Source organism: Apodemus sylvaticus, chromosome 20, assembly GCF_947179515.1.
Source record: "Apodemus sylvaticus chromosome 20, mApoSyl1.1, whole genome shotgun sequence".
Taxonomy (NCBI): domain Eukaryota; kingdom Metazoa; phylum Chordata; class Mammalia; order Rodentia; family Muridae; genus Apodemus; species Apodemus sylvaticus.
In genome coordinates, this window is record NC_067491.1 from 49,312,691 (window position 1) to 49,333,974 (window position 21,284).

General features: G+C 45.4%; 1 protein-coding gene across 2 annotated transcripts in view; it reads right to left on the reverse strand.

Moving 5' to 3' along the window:
* Slc41a2 (solute carrier family 41 member 2) overlaps positions 1-21,284 on the reverse strand; it is a 115,210-nt gene that overhangs the window by 55,362 nt on the left and 38,564 nt on the right. For both annotated transcript variants that reach the window (XM_052165513.1, XM_052165514.1), the window contains exons 6-8: positions 18,392-18,538; positions 2,934-3,081; positions 686-765 (exon numbers count right to left, since the gene is read on the reverse strand). In XM_052165513.1, the coding sequence (XP_052021473.1) occupies positions 686-765; positions 2,934-3,081; positions 18,392-18,538 (375 nt within the window). The remainder of the gene's footprint in view (positions 1-685; positions 766-2,933; positions 3,082-18,391; positions 18,539-21,284) is intronic.

The following is a 21,284-nucleotide window of genomic DNA, read 5'->3' on the forward strand; positions in this document are numbered from 1 at the left end:
GAGCTTAGAGACTGGAACGAATTCAGGCAATGATCAAATTCAGCTAACTCTGCTTCTCCCAAGATGAGCAGCAGAAGCAAATACCAGGATAGCAGGTAAGATGGGGGAGCTGGGGAGGTGGCCCAGCAGTTAAGAGCACGAAGCACTCCTGCAGAGGACCTGAGTTCGGTTCCCATCGCCCATGTCAGGCGGGTAATTGGCACTTATGTAACTCCAGCTGCAGGGAAATACCACGCCTATGGCCTCTGCTGGCACCTGCACTCACATGCACACACCACACACACATAATACACTCATAATGCAAATTATTAAAAAAAAATAAGCTAGGTGCAGGAACATACACCTTTAATGCCAGCACTCAGGAGGCAAAAGGCTGGATCTCTGAGTTTGAGGCCAGCCTGGTCTATAGGACATCCAGGGGAAGGCAAAAAAATAAATACCAGGTAAGCCAAAATGCTGTCTTTTGTCACATCAGCCTTAAAAGTCAGGTGTGCCTGCCAAGCCAACATGTAACAAACACTGAGAAACAGCTCCTTCCTAAAGTATTCTACACAGTGACACCAGGAAAGATAATTTCCACTCTGAGCTACATCTTAAGTTTGAAGAAAGAAATGGAAGGCATAGGAGGCCATGCCTGTAGGTCTCTAAGAGTGACGTCATCAGGGATGGGATCTTCCAGTCTTACCGTTGATAACCGGCGTGTAAACAACAATCCCAACCAAGTTTGGGTCAGATACAGTTGTGTCCAGAATAAGGCCCCCAATGCTGAAAGGAAGAGGCCACACATTAGACAAGAGAAATGAAAAATGATCTCAACTTGTTCCGACATTCAGACACCTCCACCTTGTAGGGTACAGCGTTTGTACAACGTAAAAAATCAAACAAAAAAATATTGAAAGTAGAAAGCAATGCCAACAGTAAAAAGTTGGGGAACAAGCCTGGCATTGAGGCAGGAGAGGCATCCAGCGGGCGAGGATCTGCTATATAACCCAAAGCCTTGAGTTCTGAGCCCAGCACCCACATAAAAATCCAGGTGTGGGAAAGGGGACTTGTGATGTCTACAGCGGGAGGCGGACACGGAAGGATCTCAGGGACTCCCTAGTCAATGTGATCTCCAGGCTCAGTGAGAGCCAGCTCAAAAACTAGGATAGAAGAAAAAAAAAAGATTAGGTACAACAGAAGAGATTCGGGTGACTGGTATTGACCTCTGACCTCTGCAGGAGTATTCCTGGGCACATAGGAGCAGATACACAGATAACATACACTAAATAAATAGATAAGAAGTTCTTTAACCATTGAGTATATGTGTGGGTATTAGTTTTGTTTAATAGATGGGTTTGTTTATTTATCTCTTCCTTCCCCTTTGGGGAATAGGGACTTGTTATATAGCCTAATATGGCTCAGGACTTAGAGTAATCCCCCTGCCACAGCCTCTCAAGTGCAGAGATGATAGGTATGTGTCACAATTCCCAGATTATACATATGTTAACAACACTAAACTATCTAGAAGGACCTTCAAGGTGTCCTTAACTATTTCTGGGGCTTAGAACAATGGGACTAATGGTCCCTTCATAGTCTTCTGCACATTGTTTTATTGTTTTTATTTTGTTTGAGACAAGGTCTCACTATATAGCCCTGCTGGCTGTATCAGGCTAGCCTCAACCTACTAGAGATCCACTGTCCTAGCCTCACAAGTGATCAGGTCATACTGTCAACTATTACTATTCAACTCAAAAACTATCTGCATTTTCATTTTTTAACTAAGTAAGCATTGAAGGGTAGATTCTATTGTGCTAAAACTAGATAGGTTGTAACCGAATTACCACAGAGAGCTGAGCTTGCGAAGTCTGGCAAACAAGACAGCTGTTTTCGTATAACACAGTGGCAGGCCATTCACTTTCAGTGTGTCAATGGAACTTGGAGGCTTAGTTAAGATCCTGAAGGCTGTATTTACTGGTTACCTTCCGTCTGTGGCTTACTCACTCTAAGGCAGTGCCACAGGGACCTGTTGTCCATATTCCCAAGAAATGCCACCTACTTGCAAGCAAAATGAGCTGGATGTTGTCACAGGATGGACTTGATAGTCAAAACAGAAGAGCAAAAGCTCTGATGTCATCAAACAGCAGTCCCAGCCCCAACCCCAGACCTGCGCACTAGGAACCCATTTCCACTGTAGCTTCTGTTTCCATTTTTAATTTTTTCAGACAGACCAGAAATGGGCATCAGATCCCATTACAGATGGTTGTGAGCCACCATGTGGTTGCTGGGAATTGAACTCAGGACCTCCGGAAGAGCAGTCAGTGCTCTTAACTGCTGAGCCATCTCTCCAGCCCACTTCTATGTTTCTGCGTAGCGTGCCTAAATGCTATTTCCTAATGTTACTGTTAGACCTACACTGAGTGACTTTCTCCTGCGGAAGACGAGGATGCTCCTCACAGCTTCCACAAGTCCCTTCTCTCTGTATCCTGTCAATCACGGAGAGCCTTTCTTGATAGAGCAAACCCATGAAGTAATCGATTCCACACAGTTGTCATCTTAGAGATGTTTTCTTCCGTTCTCTGTCCCTACACTGTGTGTGGCTCGTCTTGAGAACAGAGGTACAGCTGTCTTCTGCTATCTCCTCTTCCAGGATGAATTTTGACCTTTGTATTACCCAAATCCAAATCCTGACTAAGAGTCTTAGCTTACCATGCTTAACCGGACATTCCTCTTTCCCAGACCACTGTTTTCATCAAGTGTGGACTGAACACGTTTCCATAGAAACAGAAATGTAACCGTGTCATTCTGGGAGGCTAATATTCCATATTGCAACCTTATTAGGCTTCATCTAACTGATGCCTCACTTCCTGTCCAAACTTGTTTAGTATGTGCATACCTACACAGACCACAATGGCTCTCTCCTCCCTCCCTCCCTCCCCCACCCCAGCACTCACCTGCTTATAACCATGGCTGTTATGACAGGCTCCCAGCCCGAGTGGAGCACAGTCCGGGTAGCTGGGTGCTTGGCAGCTATTATAATCCAAATAGGAGTCAGAGCCAAGAAAAAGGCACACACTAGTGGGGAAATGTAATAATATGTCTCTAGAAGAAAGAGAGAAACATTTCAACCCCATAGCATTCTCTCCTGTAGCAAATCTGAATGACAACCCCCCCCCACTTTACCAGATTTATCATCAAACATATTAAGTGTCTCACATTTTCTGCATACTTAAAATGTAGATCTATAGATAAAACTCGATGTGAGTTACAGTGGCCCATCCCCCTAAGCCAGCCCTCAGGAGGCTGGAGCAGGGCAGCCACAAGTTTAAGGCCAGCCTGCGCTACACAGTAAGGTGTTCTTTTACAATATCAAACAATGGAGCTGAAAGAAAAACACATTAATTCCACAAACACCGGATAGCAATGCACTCTACACAAGAGTAAACAAAGGTCATCTGAAGGACGACAAGCAGCAGAGGGGGCCACCGACACAGACTGTGCTGTGCTTCTCTGAGCACATCTGGGGCATCCACCCTGCGTCTGCTTCCACTGACAGCAGGCTTGCCGCACGGCTGCCACAGAGAAGGTTCCTAATACGTCTCTTTCCTTTTCTTTCCTTTTTTCCTTCTTTTCTTTTCTTTGTTTTTGACAGGGTTTCTCTGTATAGCCTTGGCTGTCCTGGAACTCACTGTATAGACCAGGCTAGCCTCAAACTCAGAAATCCACCTGCCTTTGTCTCCCAAGTGCTGGGATTAACAGTGTGTGCCACCACTGCCCGGCGGTATCCATGCCATTTGCAAACAGACTTTTACATGAGCTCTCAGAAATGCTGTGTGTGCATGTGTGTGTGTGTGTGTGTGCATGTGTGCGTGTGTGCGTGCGCGCATGCGTGTGTGTGTGTGTGTGTGTGTGTGTGTGTGTATATACATGTGTGCATGCATGCATTCGTAGGGTGTGCAAATTATCTTCTAACATGACAAAAGACACTGCAAGCACAGAGACAAGGGGAGAAACAAACCCTCAAGTTGCCCTTGCTTCTTACTAAGGGCTCAGAGAGTGAGGCTGGAGAAACACGAGTTCACACACGGAGCAAGCGACAAAACCAGCAGAGGAGCGTGGGAAGCAAATAGCGAGGACAGGTGCACAAGGTGACGTCACAAAAAGAGGGCGGGCACAACAACCCTCCAGAGGCTGCAGTCATCAGAATCATTAACAAACCGAGCATGCAGAGGAGAGGCCCCTCTGACCTCTGAGGCAGTCGGCAGATGTGTGATAAACGTCCGTCCCACACTGCCACAGTGGAGGAGGAACACATTGGCCTTGGGACAAGGTCGAGTCCAGACTTCCCCAGCATAACCTTGAGCCAGGCCTCACAAGGCTCAAGCTGAGCCTCGATCAAGTGCCCGCAGGAAGGAAGACGTCGGCTGGGTATGGAAACAGAACTTCACGATGCACAGCGCTGTGGGACGGCGCCCCGCAGCCAACCAAAAGTGGAGCTCGGAATATTTGACTACAAGAAAATCTCTGAGATAGTTTACTTTAGCTCACTTTTCTCACAATTTTTTTCAAGTATCTAAAGTAATTTGTACAAGTCTAGTAAATTAAATGCATAAAGAAAGTGACTTGCTTGGTCAAGTGGTGTACATACAATCACAAGTTTGAGGCTGGCCTAGGCTACAAAAGGGCAACACAGGAGAAAAATGTAAGATGGACTAGAAAGAAGGCTGAGAGTAAAGGACTCTGGGTAAGCCTGACACTGGGACTTGATTCCCTGAAACAACCTGGCAGGAAAAAATAGATTCCTGAAAACTATCCACCGGCCTCCACAGGAGCACTGCGGTGTGTACACACACTCACACACTCCTGCCCACATATACATAGACAGCTACACACATACACACACTCCTGCCCACAGACACATAGACAGCTACACACACACACACTCCTGCCCACAGACACACACACACACTCTCCTGCCCACAGACACAGACAGCTACACACACACACACTTCTGCCCATAGACAAACCACTCTCTCTCTCACACACACACAAACATACATACACACAACTGCCCACAGACACAATACACATACTCTCTCTCTCTCTCTCTCCCTCTCTCTCTCTCTCTCCTGTCCATAGACAGACACACAGATACAGACAGACAGACATATATTCCTGCCCACAGATAAACACATACACACACACTCCTGCCCACAGACAGACCCAGGTTCGATTCCCAGCACCCACTCGGCAGCTCACAACCTCCTGTTCTAGGGGGTTGGGTTCCAGCTTCTGGCCTCCACAAACACATCACACGTGTGGTTCCCAGACATACACGCAGGCAGAACGCATACTGTAAGAAAATGTCTTAAAATATAAAAGATGACTAGTTTTAAAATAAACATTTAATATATACAACTTTAGTTGTCACTCCACTACTTCTTGGGTTTTTCGTTGGTTAGATGGTTGTGAGCCACCATGTGGCTGCTGGGAATTGAACTCTGGAAGGACCTCTGGAAGAGCCTCTAGAATCAGCTCTCTCCTTCCACTCTGGGATCAAATCCGGATCATCTGGCTTGGCAGCAGGGCCTTACCTGCTGAGCCACCTCCTGGTCCTCTCCATTGCTTTTTTAAAGATAAAAAAACAGGAATTTATTGGAAACCGACCGGAAGCATTCCTAACTCCCAGAACACCTGAAGCTGCCAGCAATCTCCACAGCACCAAGGAGAAGCTAACAGCCTCCAAAGCACTAGGCACAAAAAAAAAAAAAAAAAAAAAAAAAAAAAAAAAAAAAAAAAAAAAAAAAAAGGCCCTCTCCTGCCAGGATAGCACACCTCAACATGGCCAGGTCCAGACAGCAGCTCCACTGCAGGCTTTGACCACTCTATCCTCAACCTAAATATCAGGAGGGATTAGGATGCTGAGAAAGGCACTCCCCGCCCCCCACCCCACCCCCACTCACTGCTGCCCTGTTCTCAAAGAGGAGGGAAAAAAAGTAAAAATAATGAGTACCCATGTGGACCCGCAAAACGTTAAACCAAGTTACCACATAACCCAAATGCTTCATCTACGAGTCCTCCGTGAGATCTGAAAACAGGCGTTGCACATAAAAAGCTCGTGAATATTCACTGCAGCGTCATCAGCAGAAGGGCAAAAGTGGAAGTGACCTAGGCGGTTACCAAGTGGCCAGTGAAGAAGTGCCGCATCTCCATCCAATAGACTGTTACACCAATGTGCTATCATCCTGTCCTCGGATATTCTTTAGCGATAAAGATTCGACCCTGGCTCCTCTGAAAACACAAGCAAACCCTAAAAACACCATGCTAAGGGGAAGAAGCCGGGCATCAAAAGTCAAACACTATGGTTCCATTTGTATGAAATGTCCAAAAGACGCAAATCCCACCAGATGGAGACGATTAGCCATTGCTGGGGGGCGGGGCAGGGAAGAGCAGCACGAGGCCATGCTCGCATCCCCAGGGCTTCTCTGAGGCCACGTGAGACTTCCTGGAATTGAACCTTGGTGAAGACTGATCTCAGGAACCTCCACCGAACTGCTCACACGGGATGGAGGGCTGCATGGAGGGCGCGACCTGGCTTTCAAGGGCTTTAAAGGGAGGCAAGCAGAAAAGGAGAAACGGTGTGGTGTCAATGCTGGGTGAGCTGGGGGGGTGTGGGGACTCATCCAGCTCTGTCTGTCTGTAGCTCCTCTTCTGAAAGTACACAGGAATCAGTCACTGAGTAAGTTCCTTAAGCACTACAGAAGACAGAAACTTGTCGTGAAACCAAAACTTCCAAATGACTTACTACAGCTGTGTTCTCCTTCAATCTGGCCTTTAATTGCCATAGTAAAATTAAAGAATTACTTTTAGAAAACCATTAATGGCACAATTAGCAAAAGAAAATGGTCAATTAAAAGCCAAACCCAAACATCTGCATCATATTAACATGTAAGATAATGCCTCTTTTCTAAATGAAACATGTTCAGTAGATCCTGGTTAGAACAGTATTTTGTATTAAAATATCAATACCTTGTGAGTATTGTGGTAAGCTGTCTATCACCCGCAGAGATCCCCTGAAACTGTGAGTCTTACCAGATATGACAAAGTCAGGGTCCTGTCACAAGAAGGCTACGAGGCTGATCCGAGTGTGTGATCACCCGCATCCTCGTAAGAGAGCCATGAGGAAAGAGCACTGTGTCCAGAAGCAGGCTCTACAAACCGTGAGAACCAGAAGCTGCCGGTGGAAAGGGCAAGGGACAGGCTCTCCCCTGCTCCTGGAGGCAGAGGCCTTGACAACACCTTGGAGTCTGTCCTTCCTGACTCCTTTTGGATGTCTAACCTCTAAAACTAAGAAAAGACATCGTCTCAAGACACCCAAGTTTTTGCCAATGTGGCACACTGTTCCACAACTGAAAACTGGACACTTGAAATGTTGAGGTTTTCATCCCCCCCCAACCTGCGCCCCCCCCCAGCTCACATGTGCTGCACTGTACTGAAATAAACTACAGGAATGTAGAGACTCACCAAGCTGGAGTTGTGCACATTACTGACTCCGCTGAACCATCAAACACAACCATCCTTGTGTGGTCCCGGCTTCCACACAGTGTAGTTAGGCAGCCACTCCTACATCACTTTATGAACAGCATTCACCATCATCTAAAGTCTTCTAACTATGGAGTGACAACTTTTATATACCCCCGTTTCTGTGTGGCCAACGCAGTAACACACTGTACCCTCTTCCCCAAAAACCCATTAGTAACTGTCACACTTTCTTGAGAACTGACATTCTGAAAGTCACTCACAGGTGGCACACACTGCTTTAAATAAATCACTCGAACACAGTGGCAGTCAAGGTAAGTGTGGACATTAGTCACACATTAGTCATTAGCCAGCATCCCGTCAAGTCAGTGAGACAATAGCACACATGACAGCTAGGGGGCGCCTCCTGTTCTCAAGAGACTGAAATAGCTAGAGCTGATTGATGGCTGTCACACACCTTCCCGAGGTAACCTGAAGACTAAATCTAATTTGATTTTGCTTCTGAGATCTTCTGAGAGGAAAGCTGGTAGTTTTTTTTCAAGACAATAAATGTTCACTTTCTTTCAATAAGAAGACTTTATTTTCTGTCTCAATCAGCCTCCTTTTAATAAACTTCTGAGGTAACCAGGAATGTCTAAAAGATAAAGGATCTGGGGCTGGAGAGATGGCTCAGTGGTTAAGAGCACTGGCTGCTCTTCCAGAGGTCCTGAGTTCAATTCCCAACAACCACATGGTGGCTCACAACCTCTGTGATGGGATCTGATGCCCTCTTCTGGTATGTGTCTGAAGACAGCTGCAGTGTACTCATATAAATAAAAAGATAAATAAATCTTTTTTTAAAAAAAGATAAAGGATAAGTTACTGTCAAGTGCATCCTTGAATATCAGTCTATACACAGCTCAACAATAAAAACTGGCACTGAAAGTCCTTTCCTAAAATTAAGGGGACATTCCCCAACCCTCCGTTTACTTCTGTACCTAGCATATATACCATATAGCATACATACCATACAGCATACATACCATACAGCGTACATACCATACAGCGTACATACCACACAGCATACATACCATACAGCGTACATGCCATACAGTGTACATGCCACACAGCATACATACCACACAGCATACATACCATACAGTATACATACCATACAGTGTATATAACATACAGCGTACATACCATACAGCGTACATGCCATACAACGTACATACCATACAGCGTACATGCCATACAACGTACATACCATACAGTGTATATAACATACAGTGTACATACCATACAGCGTACATACCACATAGAGTACATACCATATAGCATACATACCATATAGCATATATACCATACAGCATATATATCACATGGGTGTCCAAGGTGTGTAAAAGCTACAACAACTGTAGCAATGCTGGCAGGTGATATTACAGAAATGGCTGATAACTATGTCCCAGAATTCAACCTAGGCCCATCCTACACAGGAGCATCAGATAAATGTCCACCCATCAAGGACACGGGTGACTGAACATGACTGGTGAACTCAAAGAGTTCATAGGTTCTGCTGTCCCCATGGGTCAGCAGAACACTGCTAAAGGGCCTGCTGTCGCAGCTCACCCAGGGACAAGACCACCAATTGTGCTGCTCACCTGTGCCTTCTGGTAAACAGGACTATCAAGTCCACATGCCCAAATGGTAGCAGCCTGTGTGTTCTCGCCTATAATAACCCAGGAGGAGCAGCCATACCACCGCCCTGACTTAAGCCATTACTAAAGAGACATGCCCTGTGAGAAACCAAAAATTAAATCTTTGATTTTGTTTTGTTCTGTTTTGAAGATAAGGGTCTCCCTGTGTATTTTCCAGCTGGTCTAGAATTCACTCTGTAGACCAGGCTGGCCTTGAACTCACAGAGATCCACCTGCCTCTGCCTCGTTCCCTAGTGCTGGAGTTAGAGACATGCACCACCATACCCAGAACAACAGTTAGACCTCATTCAGGTGACGTGGTGCTTGCTTGGGGTAGGTGGATCCTACTCCACCCAGAACCCAAAATGCTGCCACGGCCTGATCCTCTGGAATACAACTTCTTCCTGAGTCTTTCAGCCCCAAGAATATCCTGAAGACAATGTTGTTTACACCAGGGAACAGCTGCTAGAAGATGTAAACATTCTCCTCAGATGAGAGAAACATAACCTCTCACTTACCAAAGCACATCCCACGTAGGGATCTGTCGCCAGCCGGAGCCGCTCCATGCTCTGATGTGCATTGATGTCTTTCCCTTGATGTTGGCTTAATGCACACTCAGTCACGATGACGACGACCAATTGTTTCCCCTGGATCTCCTCGGGAGTGGCCCTCTCACAGTCTACGCTATTGGATATCATTTCTGGTAAATTCTTTTTTTCCAACCCAAGAGGTCTTACTCTTAAGCCCAGAAAGTGTGGCAATGCAATATTATCAAATAACTTACAATCTAAGAGATTGGATTTTTTTTTTTTTTTTTTTTTTTTGGCTGGGCCTTATGGCCAGAGTTAATAATACACCCTGAGGTCACTTGAGACTCAACAGTGCTGCCCTACTATGTGCTCAGCCTGTTCAACCTGCCTTCTCTTTAAAATGATGCAACAGTCTACCTCCCTTGCCTTGGGCTTCCCATGTAATCACCCAAGCTAATGTGTAACGGTAGTGCTACATTATGTCTTCTGTGCCCGACTAAAAACCAATGCATGTGAGGTATGAAAACAGGCAGTCTTACAAGTATCCACTGTAAGTGCTGAATGTAACATGGCTATTGTTTGATGAACAATGATGTCTGTACCGTCATCTGGATCAGGTGAAGTCAGTCACCTCATCCCCTGTAACACCTATTAAAGATTTCTACAAAGAACCCTTCATTCTTTTCCCATTGATCAACCTTCTGTGTTGTTCAACAAGAGAGAGAGGGCATCGTCCTTTTTTGGCTGACTAGCTTCATGTCAACTTGACACACAAGCCAGAGCCATCTGAAAGGAGGGAACCTCGACTGAGAAGATGCCTTCATAAGACTGAGCTGTAGACAAGTCTCTAGGGCATTTTCTTAACGATTGATGGGGGAGGGCCCCGGGGGAGGGCCCCGCCCACTGTGGGAGGAGCCATCCCTGGGCTGGTGGTCCTGGGTTCTACAAGAAAACAGGCTGAGCATGCCATGGGACGCATGACAGTCAAAAAGCATCCCTCCATGGCCTCCAAGTCAGCTCCTCTCTTCCAGGCTCCTACACTGACTTCCTTCAATGAAGCACAGTAATATGGAAGTATAAGCCAAATAAACGCTTTCCTCTCTAACTTGGTTTTTGGTCATGGTGTTTTGTTGCAGCAATAAAAACCCAAAGACAAAGCACACACAGGGACAGACACTAAGACAGAGTTCCAGCAGGAACCTCCCCAGACTCATACAACAAGGACAGAAGAGACTGGGAGAGTGAAGTAGAGAAGTTAATCAGCTCTTAGTAAAATGACACCAAGGGATGGGGGTGGGGTGGAGTCTTTGATTTTCTTTTTTTTCTTTTTCTTTCTTTCTTTCTTTCTTTCTTTCTTTCTTTCTTTCTTTCTTTCTTTCTTTCTTTCTTTCTTTCTTTCTTTCTTTCTTTCTTTTTTTTTTTTTTTTTTGGAGACAGGTTTCTCTGTATAGGTCTGTCCTGGAACTCACTCTATAGACCAGGCTGGCCTCGAACTCACAGATCTGCCTGGCTCTGCCTCCTGAGCGCTGGGACTAAAGTTGTGTGCCACTGGTGCCCAGCTGATTTTTCCTTAAGGAGATACTAATGCATTGCTGATATCTTGGGGTTAATGATTTGGGTGTTCAAATCAATTGCAAGAAGTTAAATGAATCATCCTACAGAAAAACTGAAATACAGCTGCCCTGATATACACCCGCCAGGGCCCTGAAATACAGCTCCCCTGATATACACCCGCCAGGGCCCTGAAATACAGCTGCCCTGATATACACCTGCCAGGGCCCTGTAATACAGCCGCCCTGATATACACCCGCCAGGGCCCTGAAATACAGCTGCCCTGATATACACCCGCCAGGGCCCTGAAATACAGCTGCCCTGATATACACCCGCCAGGGCCCTGAAATACAGCTGCCCTGATATACACCCGCCAGGGCCCTGAAATATACCTGCCCTGTCCCTGATAGGCTTCCATAGTAGGAGACAGAACCTCTGCCAGCGTTAGAGAGCAGCACGTGGGCCTGGGTGATGATGGTTCAACAAGTAAGCTCACCAAAGCATGACCTGAGTTCACCCCGAGAATCCACGTGATAGAAGAACCGAAGCCCACAGCTGTCCACTGACCTCCAGACACATGCCATGGAATACAACACCCATTTCCCCTACACCACCAAAAAGCAGACAGAGGGCACAGAGTTCCGTAAACACGCCCGAAACTGGGGCTATATGTCCCCAGTCTTCCTGTTTAACAAAATGTCAAGCTTTAATGACTTTCCATCAGAGTTCTCAGATACGTGACAAGTTATTAAAGAATTATTTATTTTATGTGAGTACACTATAGCTGACTTCCAACACACCAGAAGAGAACATCAGATCCTATTGCAGATGGTTGTGAGCCACCATGTGGTTGCTGGGATTTGAACTCAGGACCTCTAGAAGAGCAGTCAGTGCTCTTAACTGCTGAGCCAGCTCTCCAGCCCATATGGTAATTTTTGTAATGTCATATTTTGTTGCTAATTTTAGGGTCAGGCAACCAATTCCACGGCTGCATGATTACTGTTTCTGTGGTGTAAGATCCCGAGTCTTTACATCCTCACTTCGAGGGTCCCGTCTAGGCGAGGCTCCTCTGATCTCCATGCTGGGACTCCCAGGCCTCCATTAGACCACACCCATCACAATGTTCAGTCCCTGATTCTCCATCCTTCTTTAGATGTGCAGAGGTTACAAAAACAGAGTTTGGCCTTAGAAACCCTTAAGATTAAGGAACCAAGGTCCTAGAAGGAGAAACTGAGGCAGGATAGGAAAGCAGAGACAACTAAGAGGGTGTGGAAGGGAAAGGAACCTCTTACCCTGAATCTGGTTAAGAGTCTTCCAGCTCAGAGTCAGGAATTCCAACACAACAAATGCTTTGCCGTGAAGACTGGCTGCACAGAGACAGAGACGATCTTCCCTATTCACAGGGATGATGTAACATGATGCTGCAATAGCAGTGAACCACACTAAGGCCGAAGTGCACGTTACGGAGCCCCACTCCTTTCCCATACAGACTGAGAACCTCACGAACACCATCACCAATGTCCTTCAGTCAGAACGTACCCATCCACTCCCTGGGAGCCTGGTATAGTAGGGATGTCCTCCACCCTCGTGACCTGTGGCTTTACCTTATCAAACTGCACTCCTATCCCATGCACCTCAGGAATGTACCTCACCTTCTGGTCCCATTTACTAAAAGAACACGAAGTTCCTCAGAAACCCTTTAAACTCTAGAAATCAAACTCCTGCATGAGGCCACTGCTAAGGACGACACTGAGCACGACTCTCTAACGACCCGCGTCTCAGGTAGATATTGTCCCTCTCCTCCATGCTTTCTCTCCCCTGATGCCAGAGCATTAAGTCTGCGTAAAAAATGTTCCCTTGATAAACTCCAATTCTGCTTTGGAAAGAAATCCGGAAACGAGAAAATGGGAATCACAGCAAGCAGCGTGTTGCTATTCCAGCTGCTGGCTTGGTGATGGCTTCCACGATTACTGTGAGTGTTATGAGTGCCCTATGAATGGAGACAGGCCTTTGCCCTTCCCCAGCAAGCCACACCAAAGCACGCCTTATTCATACAAACCAGGGCTCACACTAGGACACTGCCTCTCCTCTTTCCATCCGAAGTAGACCTGGAAGCCAGTTCCCGCCTTTTCTACTTTTCTGGAGTAATGCTACTCTGCAGAGCTCTTTACTGAGGCAGGATGCCCTACACGAGTCCTCTAATCCCGAGTCCTCTTCCACAGGGTGCTTTGTTACCCAATCACATCACTGGACACTCACCGTGCCAAAACCACTTAGAGGGCCACTCGAATAAACCCTAATCATAAGAAACAAATCATTTTCAAAAGGAATAATGTACTTTGTAAAACAGTATTTATTCAACATCTAATATGTATATGGCACCAAGGAGACTACAAAGAAATTAAAATAAAAAAATTTAAAAGCCCACAGTATTGTCAAGAAGTCTGTATACTCAAACACAAAGATACAGCTTTAGGGGCTGCAGAGACAGGACTCAGTGGTTAAGAGCACTGACTGCTCTTCTGAAGGTCCTGAGTTCAAATCCCAGCAACCACATGGTGGCTCACAACCATCTGTAATGGGATCTGATGCCCTCTTCTGGGGTGTCTAAAGACAGCTACAGTGTACTTACATGTAATAAATAAATTAATTAATTAATATTTAAAAAAATAAAAGATACAGTCATAGGCAGTACTCTGACTTCCAGCCCACTGACTTCCTGCAGTGAATTAAATCAGTTTAATAAGGGGAGGGGGGAGAAAAACAAGTACTGTATTTAGATAAAATAATCCCTCTGCTCACTGACCAAACACACAGGAAGTCGTGAACGGAGCCTCAATAAAGTCCTGTCACGATGCAGGTGAGCTCGGATGGACATCTAAATGGGCACATGTGTAGGTTTACTGACAGACTCTCGTTATGAAGCGAGGTTAGCCTACAGCTTGCCACACACCCCAGGCTGGGTTTGAACTCAGCATCCTGTTACCTCAGCTTTCTCAGGTAGGATTACAGGTGCACAACGACGACGCCATGTCTAGCTCAGACAAGTCTTTGTTGGCATGAAGACATGGAACTGTCGTTTTGTGTACCAGCTCACGTTCTGAAACCTTTACCCATGTGTTACTTCTAAAGCTGGTGAAATCTTCAAGGTTTTCTGTCTGTTTTCTTTAACAGACACAGGGGCATGCCACCTACAGAGAATGACGGCTGCCTCTTGCCCCTCCGTGCAGATGCCTTTCATCCCGTTTTCTTGTTCGTACTCCCAGTGTGACACTGGGCAGACGTGGAAGGAGCGGGAGCTCTTCCCTGGCACCGCCACACAGGCGATGCCACAGCTGGTGCAGTCTTCACTCTGCTCTTATTTTACCTTGGCTCTGCCCATCAGTGCTGCTGGCCGACAGCTTCCTCAGGGTCTCTGGCTTTGACATCAGGCTGAGAGGCCGACCTCATGAAACACGCCTGGACGCATTGTCCCGGAACGCTTCGAGGGAGCTTTTGCTGTCTGGGGGTTTAATTGTTTAACATGTATTCGTGTGTACTCATCTGAGGTGTTGAGACAGGGTCTCACTCTGGAGCCCAGGCTGGCTCCACACTCGTGGTAATCCTCTTTTCTCTTTAATCACTACTCCAGTGTACTTGCTGCCTGTCTAGTCAGGTCTCAGTGTTTACAGAGATGGAGGTTTTGGCACATAATCCTTTGTAACACCCTGTGGTCCTATCCAGTCTGCGGCACCCATAACTATACCTGTGCTGCTTTTCTGGTCCTACTTCGAGTCTTTCTCTTCTTAGTCTAGCTGCGATTTTTGCCAATTTTCTTCGAGACAAACTTAAGTGGTTACCTCTTGACTTGCTCTGTGGCGTTCCTGCTTGCTTTACTTGTATTTGGTTTCTTACTCGACTCCTTCTCTTACCCCAGGGCTCCAGGCTCCGTTTGCGCTTTTTCAGTTCCCTGCTGTGTGGTATTCAGCTGCCTGCCATCTTCATAAATACAGGCATTTATAGCTATGAGCATCCTCCTCCCTAGACCTGCCTGGGTTCCATCCCGTAGGACGGAGCCAGTCTCCAGGGTCATCTGGCTTAAGATGTTTCCACTTTGAGATCTGACCCGCCGCTCTTGGAGCGTACTGCTGAATTTGCATATGCATATCTGCCTTCCACTTTGTAGTCTCACACCATCACAGTGACACAAGGCAGGACATGATGGCCGCTTCCTAAATGTGTGAGCCCTTGTCTCGTGGCTTGACACCGGGTCTATTCTAGAAAGTGTTCTAGCCCCACAAGAAGAAAGCACCTCGCGCAGCTGTTGACTGGAATTCTTTGTAGACTGTCCGGCTCCTGCGGACCAGTGTGCACATGAAGCCCAGCGTTCTCCATCCAGACGACCTACCTACCCACTGTGGAAAGGGGGGTGCTAGAGCCCCCAGTGTCCTTGTGTTGTTCTCCCTCTTCCCTTCCAACCAGATGCTAACTTTTACGTATTTCACAGCACTGACATCAGGTGCGTACAGGTTTACAACTGCTGTGTCCTCTTCGTGAATGGATCCTGGCAAACTCTTCCTGTGTCCAGTTCCTTGAGCTCTGCAGTGGGCAGCCCCTGAGCCCTGTATCATGGAGTCTCTATAGCCAAAACTTACAGCTACCAAGAGACCCTTCTATCCTCTCTCGGCACTGCTCAGTGTTTCCAGAGTAGCTCGGAAATTAAAGTTTGCTTCCAAGGACCAGGCTTCTCAGAGACTAACCGTGCCTACCTCTAATCTTTGTTTTCAGAATGAAGACACTGAGCTCCTGAGGCCCCCTAGTGCTCAGAATGCAGCCACCTGGCAACCCAAACGCAAATGCTTCAGAACACTGTAAACTGTTAAATTAATTGTGGAATTAACTGGTAGACCATTTAAAAAGGAAATCCCTGGGGTGGGGGTGGGGGGAGGAAATCAATTCCACAGATGACATAAAAAGGATCCGTATCACTGCAAATTGAATGACATTAAGCCAACTTTCAGAGGGCAAGTAAAGGCTTGGACTATCCTGAACAACATCTTCTAACATCATTGTCTAAGAGGAGGGAGCACTGCAGTTGCTCCTACTCCTCTCTGAAGCCTCACTGCATCAACGTCCAAGGTCTTGGGTTCAAGCCTCAACTCCGTAACACAAACGAACAAAGTGATGTTGGATGTACTGGTTCACACCATGATCCCAGAACTCGGAAAGCTGACGAAGGATGAGTTGGAGAGGAAGCCTCGGATACACAGTGAGACCCCACCAAGACCCCATCTTAATGTGACGCCACATTAACACTCAAAATAACAGAAGCTTTAAACAACACATTCTTGCTTGGCTTTGGACTCCAGGACTGAGGTGCATATTTTACAGATCAAAGCAGACTTGACCTTTAGGTATTCCCACATCCCTCATCTCTACCTGATGTAGGAGGAGGAAGGGCTTCTCCTTCCCTTCCTTCTCCTCTCCTTCTTTCTCCTTCCTCCTCTTCTCCCACATCCTCCTCCTCTTCTCTCTGCACAGTGCCCTTTCTCTCCATCCCCCAGCCCATGGTGACTTGGTCCTTGGCGCAAGTGAATTCACCCCCCCCCCCGCAGTTTCCCAGGAAACCTACATTTGATCTAATCCAATCTGTCTTGAACTGGCTCTTTTCACTGCCAGAGAAATAACCTATCAACTGTGACTATGTCGTGTGTTTATTTAATCTGTAAGAGTGTTTTAACGGCAAGTATGTCAGCATACCACATGCATGCCTGATATACCAGGAGGCCAGAAGAGGCCACCAGATCATCTATGACTGGAATCACAGCTGTTTGTGAGCTGCCATGTGGGTGCTGGGATGACAGGCTTGTGGTATCATGCCCAGTTCATGTGTGGCAGGCAAGTCCATCCTCTCAACAGTGCTGGGAGAAAGCCTTCATCCCCTTTCCCTTAGGCCCTCCTCAAAGCAGAAGAAATTTCTCTACATTCAACATTAGTCAAAGGGGCACAAAGCACCTGGTTAGGCGCTTACAGCTTCCTTTTGATGACAGGGTCTCGCATCCTGGTCCCAAACTCACAGTACTCCTGCCTCAGACACCTAAGTGCTGGGATTATGAATGTGTGCAACCATGCCTGCCTAGACAAACTCCCTTCTCCAATGGAAAAAAATAACCATTGGCAAGTTAAACACACACACACACACACTCACACACACACACTCACACATACACATACACACACATACAGTAACATACACTCACACACACACATACACTCATACATACACACACATACACATTCACACACACATACAGTAACACATACACACACACACTCACACATACAGTAACACATACACTCACACACACACATACACACACACACTCACACACACTCACATATAGTAACACAAACACACACACACATTCACACACTCACTCTCTCACACATACTCTTTCATACATACACACACACACACACACACACTCCATTATAATCCTGTATTCTCATGTTCAAAACATGTAGCTAAACAGGAGAGGGTAATTCCTAATGGCTATCCAACTAGAAGAAAGCACAGAAATTATGGGGTGTGGCAGCCTTGTGTTCAGCCACACCCCCAGGGATGAATGCAGCAGGTATCATGTAACTCCTATGATCCTCTGTCTTAACTGGAGTTACAAAGGAACCTGGGTGCTGTAACCAAACCCTTGGGAGGTGGGATGTGAGGATGACCTTGTCCAAACAGTCTAAGGATAACCTGAGGCTACGTGAAGAGTGGCCTCAAGAAAGAAAAGCAGAGTTGGAGCAGAAAGAAAAACAATTACAGAAGACAAACATCACTCAGAGTTCTGAACTCAGGATGGGAAAGAAAGAAACATGAGAACCACAGAACACAATAAACATACAGGCTACAGTGTTCCAGTCAACGTATGAGAACCACAACATGGAATAAACATACAAGCTACAGTGTTCCAGTCAACGTATGAGAACCACAACACGGAATAAACATACAGGCTACAGTGTTCCAGTCAATTTTACCCCTGGTGCTAACAAATGAAGGTCACCATGGATTCGTGACATTTTACATTTGTCTTAAAGACTCTGAATAATGCCATGTTCAGTTTCAAGTTAACTTACCAAGACAGGAGTACAAACCCTGGCTTATCCAAGCTAAGATGGCGAGAGTTATCAGATCACCGAAACTAGCAGCAATGGGTGTGGCCACGTTGTCAGGGTTTATGCCGGTTTTCTTGGAGCCAACGATAACGCCAACCATTATTATTCCTAGGAGGAAGAACACTAGTTATTTTTTGATGCTGACTTGGAAAATCCATTCCCGAAATACTGAAATACACAGCATGGCTAAACAGCACACTGGTTCCAGTTAGAATGTTCAAATAAACTGATTGAGCAATCAGAGCATTTTACTGTAACCACTTTGGCAAAATGCCCTTCCACAAACTATGAAAGATCACAGAATGTACTGGTTCAGTGTTGCATTGACTGTAAAATTAAAACTAGAATTTCTAATTTAATGAGGTATATGCTTTACATGTAATACATACATATATATCAAACCAAAGATTTTAATTTTAACCCTTGAAGTGTTATTGAAATTATTGAAGTCCTATTTTTTGTGCATAGTAAAAAAAATATGCCATATATGGTAAAAAAAAAATGCTTCTTCTTATTGTCCAAAACAAAGTAGAAGGAAACAGGACATAATTACAATTTGAACTCTAGGATTCAGAACAGAAGCTACAAGATACTCTTGGGAGATCATCTTTTCTGTGGGCAAGAGCATTTGTTCTTACAGGGGACCTGGGTTGAATTCTCTGCACCTACCTGACACTCTGGTACACAGATATATGTACAAGCAAAATATGCACTCATATACAGTAAATAAAATAAAAACCAAAAGGGAGAAAGAAAAGAAGGGGAAGTGGTGGTGGTTAGAGAGATGGCACAGAGGTTAAGATTACTAACTGCTCTTCCAGAGGTCCTGAGTTCAATTCCCATCAACCACATGGTGGCTCACAACCATGTGTAATGGGATCTGGTGCCCTCTTCTGGTGTGTCTGAAGACAACAGTGTCATATACATAAATCTTAAAAAAAAAAAAGGGGGGGGGGAGAATGTGTGTGTGTGTGTGTGTGTGTGTGTGTGTGTTTAAGTAATAGTCTTTGAGGTTGGAGAGATGCACTGGCTGCTCTTGTAGAAGACCTGAGTTTGGTTTCCAGCACCCACGTGGTGACTTACCACCATATGTAACTCAAGTTTCTGGGGATATACCTTCTTTTGGTCTCCAAGGGCCATACATACATGTAGATAAAACATTCACACACATAAAATAAAAATAGCTAAATCTTTTTAAAAGTTAAATAAAGAAGAAGGGTGTACTGGTTCATGTCTTTAAGAATTTGGGAGGGAAAGGCAGAAGCCAGTGATTATCTATGAGTTCAAGGCCAGTCTGGTCTACTTAGTAAGTTCCAGGCTAGCAGAGGACATTTGACAGGACTCAACAACAACAACAACAAGTTTAAAAGATACTTTTTTCTTTTTGAGAAGGATCTTAGTATGTAGCTTCTGCACATCCTGAGACTTGCTGTTTCGGCCAGGCTAGCCTTGAACTCACAAAGAACTGCATGACTTTGCACTTGGTGCTGGGATTGAAGGTGGCAAGAACCATATCTAGCTTACAAGATACTCTCTGGCTCAGTTCCCGTCTCTAAGCCAGTGACAGATGAAATGTGACTGAGTGCTTACACTGTCAGATCTTTATTTTCTTGAATCATACAAGTGAAAAAAAAAAACAAAAAAACAAATGTAACACTTAACATCCAAAACCAGAGTATAAGACAAGAAAAGAACATTATACAAAGAAATGGAAAGTCTGTAGCTCACAAGGCACCATGCATCAGTTTGAAACATAAGCCCTTATGGGAAGGGATAAACAGCATCTCACCACACCTTCAGAGTACCCGTGGCCGCAAATGTTTTATTCTGGCAGGCCAGCTTATCGGGTAATAAGCCCAGGTTCTAGGGAACAGGGCTAAAATTCTTGCCAAAGCCCACACAGTTTGTGATTCTGGGCCAGTACACAGCGCTGTGGCTCATAAAGCCAAACCTGCAATCAGCAGATTTGTGTCCTGCACCAAGCGATGCTCACATCTTTAGACACCAGGAGGTTTTCATCCTCAGAGCTGCTCCTTCCATAGTGCATTTGAAAAGAGAAAGGAGATGTTTACATAGCCATCCGAGATGCCATCCTACAGAGACCTCCCCCAGAACAGCACTGTTAGAGATCCACATGGAGACTCTTCTGGGCTACGCCTTTCTCCCTTGGCAACTGTACACACGGTCCCATGGACTGCTGCGAGTGGGAGACCCGGGCTGTAATTTGACTGCTGACAAGGAGGTGAAGTTTCCTCACCTACGAACTTTACTTTACAGGAACTGCTTTACACATATTAAAATGGCTGAAATACGAAGGAACCATATAAAGTGAGTAAAGCCAGAAAAAGTGAGGAACATAAAAATCCACTTAAACATCTGTGCTCTGAAAATTGTAGAGATTTCACACCTGATAGAGTGAAAAGTTTTAAGTAGCACTTTCTAAATGAGACAAAGTCAGAAAGAGGGTATTATTATTATTATTATTAATGCAGAAAGATCTATCCAGGCATGATGGATCATACCTTTGATCACAAGCAACTGGGAGGCAGAGGTAGGGATATCTTTGTGAGTTTGAGGCCATCCTGGTCTACATAGAGAGTTCTAGGACAACCAGGGCTAGAGAGATCCTGTCTCAAAAAACAAAACAAAAAGAAACAACAACAACAAGAAAAAAACAAAACAAGAAGTCAACTAACTTTTTTAAAAAAATGTAAAAACTAAGCTTCAATGATTATATTCCGTAACATGCATGGTACCTAATATAGTGCTCATATCAATAAATACAAAGAAGATGGTCCTGTAAACTCTAATGCAGTTAATATTTATCTGGGGGTGTGACAGGGTGTCTCTGTGT